General features: G+C 45.7%; 1 protein-coding gene across 2 annotated transcripts in view; it reads left to right on the top strand.

Annotated features, from left to right (window-relative positions):
* The window catches only part of aopep (aminopeptidase O (putative)), a 131,669-nt gene that overhangs the window by 96,131 nt on the left and 30,538 nt on the right, over positions 1–5,000 (top strand). For both annotated transcript variants that reach the window (XM_063186207.1, XM_063186206.1), the window contains exon 14: positions 688–804. In XM_063186207.1, coding sequence (XP_063042277.1) covers positions 688–804 — 117 coding nt within the window. The remainder of the gene's footprint in view (positions 1–687; positions 805–5,000) is intronic.

Genomic DNA, 5,000 nt, shown 5'->3' with positions numbered 1-5,000 from the left:
ATCTACCCCGTCTCTCTCTCCCACTCTCTTCCTGTCACAGTCTTCACTGTCCTATCCACAATAAAGGCAAAAAAGGCCCTGTTTATTTATTTATTTAAAAAAAAAGAGAGAGAAAAGAAAGATCTCATAGTGTTTAAAAATTACGCTCACAGTTATTCTTCCTTTAGTTTGATACACCTTGATGAAGATATTCGGCCTCTGTTAGTGCCAGGTACCAGTAGCCTATTCCAGGCCTGTCACAACCTGGCAAACAAACTAGGCAATTGCCTAGGGCCCCCAGATGAAATAGGGCCTCTGGTAATCATACTGACTTCAAAATCTCTTGACGGGGGCCCTCCCCAACAGTTTTCTCTTTTCCTAGAGCCCCCAAATACCTTGAATACCTGAGGGATTCACTCTCTCTATCTCCTCTGAGGCCTGTTTTTTGTTGTTGTTGTTTTTTTCGTTTGAAGTCCCAGCTCGGTGAATTCCAGTCCGATTGATGGATTGCTCTATTTAGCTCAGTGCTGCAGCGCGTAATTATTGGAGCATTGCGACACGGAATTGAGAGGAAAAGGTGTCCGATTCCCGACCGCGGTGGCTTCCAAGCGACAGTGTGGCATTCAGGTTTGCTCGTGTTGCTTTTTGGCGGCAGGCACACCCCATTAACACGCAATTCTCTCTCTTTCCGTGTGTGTGTTATTTCAGATGGGTCCAGAGCAGATCGTGTTGCTTCTGGAGTTTCTTCTAGAAGAGGAGAAGATGAGTGGGGGTGCTCTACAGGTCCTGGAGAAGACCTACAACCTCAGGATGCAGGACGCTGAGGTAACTACTCGGATCATTTTGAATGAAGAAATGAATGAATACATTAATATATATTTCTTCACGCCATCATATATCTTTCAATTACATGACCCATACAAAGTTTATCAGCATGGTGAAAAGGGTCCAAGCCAAGTGTAAGCTTATATATCGGGGCCCTTGGTACTGAATAAAGTGATTGGTTTTAGAGCAAAGAGAAGATGGTAAGGTATACATACAATATGTAAATCAATTATATTAGCCAGCATTCACTCATATTCAAAGCCACATTTCACAAACACTCATGGAAGGTTAATTGTGCCTAACCATAATCTGTTGTATGAGTGGGAGATTTTATATTGGCTTCAGTCCACTATGACACACCAGATTTCATGTTCAAGTCATGATACAATATACATATGAATGGTGTATGTGGGCCAGCTGTAATAGACAGATTTGACATGATCTTGCAGGCCAAATAAAAATGACCCCACGGGCCAGAGTTGCTAAATGCGGGTGGTATTTAGAGGATACCTGTAATGTAAACGTGTACCACATGGTGATATCGGCAGGTTGTCTGTAACGGGATACGGTATACGTTTACATAAAGGCCATCAGAGTCGGCCATGAAGGTCCCCTTAGCGATCTAGCAGAAGTGGTCCTCTTTATCGTCGCTGTCCCTTTTTCAGCTATTTCTTCTACTTCTCCACTTGCAAATGAAGTCTTACTCTAGCAGGAAAAAATATCTTCCTCCTGGAAAAATAGATAAGTCCAGGCTCCTGTCCTCCTCTGGCTCTGCGGAAGTGGGCTTATAAAGTTTATTCGAAACCGATTTCCCATCGAAACCTCTCTCACACCACCGGGGCTGATAATAGACTGACTTGCTTTACGCCAACTTGACTTGCAGTGGGTACAAGGGATAATAACAAAGCACATAAACTGTGTACTGATCTGTCATTATGACTTGTAAGCACATGCAGAACATCACAGGAACTGGTAGAAGCGTGGGCTTTAGGGCTAATGCAAAGCAGATTTGGTGTGTGTGTGTGTGTGTGTGTGTGTGTGTGTGTGTGTGTGTGTGTGTGTGTGTGTGTGTGTGTGTGTGTGTGTGTGTGTGTGTGTGTGTGTGTGTGTGTGTGTGTGTGTGTGTGTGTGTGTGTGTGTGTGTGTGTGTGTGTGTGTGTGTGTCTCAAGGATAGGTGGAGGGAGGGTTGACGATGTGGTTGGCCTAGGGATTGTTGTGTGTGTGTGTGTGTGTGTGTGTGTGTGTGTGTGTGTGTGTGTGTGTGTGTGTGTGTGTGTGTGTGTCTCAAGGATAGGTGGAGGGAGGATTGACGATGTGGTTGGCCTAGGGATTGGTGTGTGTGTGTGTGTGTGTGTGTGTGTGTGTGTGTGTGTGTGTGTGTGTGTGTGTGTGTGTGTGTGTGTGTGTGTGTGTGTGTGTGTGTGTGTGTGTGTGTGTGTGTGTGTGTGTGTGTGTGTGTGTGTGTGTGTGTGTGTGTGTGTGTGTGTGTTTTAGCGTGTGTGTTGACACTGTGGTTGGGCCTGGGGATTTCCAGGGGGCCCTCCAGTTCGTCACAACAATGGGCGGCCATGATGTTTACCAAAGGGTCATCTCAGCGGCATGCATGTCACAACAGCACTGCCACGGCTCTACTCTGCAGCACAGTTGCCACACCCCAGTGGGCCGCCAAACAGCTCCCTTTGAAACAGAGCCACAATGGAGGATCACCGTCACTCAGAATAGCTGGCCTCAAACTGTATCTCAATTATGGCTGTTGCTCACCTCAAAAGACAAAGTAATCTACTGGGGGGGAACTCTGTGCTAAAGGCGGCCATACCATAGACAGTACATTTGGTTACCCATCGCGACCCAGGTTCGAATCTGGCCTGGGTCATTTCCCAGCGTAAAGGCATAAATCTCCCCCAAACCCCCCACGATAAAAAAAAAAAGTTAGCCTCATAATCTACTCCAGCGTCGCCCAACGTGTACCACTAGGTGTACGTAACGCAAGCACTCTATAGGGGGTACGTGGAAAAATGTAATAATAACAAATATACTGTATGGAGTGTAGTCACATTGGGATAGAGCAGGGGTGTCAAAGTCAAATTGACTGAGGGCCAAAATCAAAATCTGGAACGAAGTCGCGGGCCGAACTCAACATTTATTTTTAAAAATGGACTAAAACTGTGTGTACATGCACTTCATATTCATAGTTAAATTTCACACACACTCTTTCCCATCATATTTGTTAGTTCAAATGTGTCTGCACATCCTGTGACACAGCAAATTTCATGTTCAAGTCATGTTACGCTATACATTAAGGTGTATGTGGGCCAACTGTAATAGATATTTAAAATTATCTCGCGGGGCGAATAAAATGGCTTCGCGGGCCAAATTTGGCCCCCAGCCCTGAGTTTGACATCCCTGGGATAGAGGAACAGATACAGTATGAGCATAAGTGAGGGCACTCGTCATATGGAAAAATGGATTAGGGGGTACGCAGGACAAAAAAGGTTGGGAAACTCTGCTCTACTTTATCTCATCCTACTGTATTTCAGCATTGTTGCCCCACTCAAAAGATATATTCATCTACTGTGCAATACTGTGCCAAGAGATATTCCCCAAGAGATATTCCCCATCACTCTATTATTATGGCAGTAATCGTCCCTGATGTCTCTCCATTAAAATAATTAAAGTCATCTACAGACGTCATTACAAGAGATTTTGGTCATCTATCCACTTGTTTTGAAGTGTGTGTGTGTGTGTGTGCGTGTGTTAGCGCGCGTGCGTGTGTGTGCGCGCGCGTGTGTGTTTGTGTGTGCATGCCTGCATGTGTGTGTGTGCGTGTGTGTGGTGTTTTTAAAATCAAGTGGTTGGCAGTTTATCACAATTATATTGTAGTGTGTGTGTGCCCGTGGGGTGATGAATGAGTAAAGGCTCTCAATAGCCTCTACATTGAAGAGAGCCACCTGGAGAAATGAAACCGAAGAAATACAGAGGCGGAGAAAAAAAATGCACACACACACACACACACACACACACACACACACACACACACACACACACACACACACACACACACACACACACACACACACACACACACACACACACACACACACACACACACACACACACACACACACACACAGACACTTACTCACGCGCACACACCTGTGGACTGTGGACCCGTATACACCCAGAGGCACTTTCACACACACTTTCACTCACACACACATACACCCCCGCACACACACACCCAAGAACACCTACACACAGCCTCTGTGGTGGTTTTGTAGAGGATAATGGATGTGTATGGCTGTACTTCATCAGCTCTGGACGTAGCAGGTGCCCTCTGCGCCTGTGTGGTCCCGGGACACTGGGAGGGGCCATTCACCACAGAGAGAGAGAGAGAGAGAGAGAGAGAGAGAGAGAGAGAGAGAGGGGGGGGAAGAATAGGAAGATAGTGAGGGACTGCTAAAAAGGCGATGAAGGGAGGAGAAGAGAGAGACAAAAAGGTGAAGAACAAATGAGAGTGAGAGAAAGAGAAAGAAAAAGAGAGATAGCACCGGAGGCCACTGACGTACCCAGGCCATCAGAAGAAAAAGAGGAGCAGGTATTGTCCTTTTTAAAGAGGTATAGAATGAAAAAAGGAAACTTAATAGCGTTGTGTTGTGTCACGCAGTCTGACAGTCACAATTGTTACCGGAGTCACCAAAAGACTGGGAGACAGAACAGCAGCAGGAGGAAGAGGAGGAGGAGGAAGAGATGATGAACACAGCTAGTGGAGGAAGAGAAGGTTGATGTTACAGTAGTCCCACTAGGCTCATGGAGAGGATGATTTCTTCATCGTGTATGGAGTGCCAGGATATATAAACCCTGGGCATTTGCTTGAGTCCGCTGGCGTTGGCATTCATACAAGTGGTGTGGACATAGTCTAAGTTTTAGGGCATAAAACTTAGGGCATAGTCTAAGTTTTTAGGGCATTTAACCCTGTTGTTAGTATAAAGCAGATGTTTATTTAATAGTGTATGTCTTAGTGTTGAGCAGAACTAGTTCTCCGAGCATACCAGTTCAAGCACAGTACATTAGGTGGCTTTGCATTACACATTACATCACTGTACATGACATGGGAGAGGATGGAGAGGATTGGAAGGGGGGCCCAACTTCGCTCCAACCCTGATGCATATTGCTGGTGGTAATGTGCGTGGGTGGA

Source organism: Engraulis encrasicolus, chromosome 21, assembly GCF_034702125.1.
Source record: "Engraulis encrasicolus isolate BLACKSEA-1 chromosome 21, IST_EnEncr_1.0, whole genome shotgun sequence".
Classification (NCBI taxonomy): domain Eukaryota; kingdom Metazoa; phylum Chordata; class Actinopteri; order Clupeiformes; family Engraulidae; genus Engraulis; species Engraulis encrasicolus.
The sequence above is the reverse complement of the archived record's forward strand: the minus strand, read 5'-3'. Positions and strand labels throughout refer to the sequence as shown.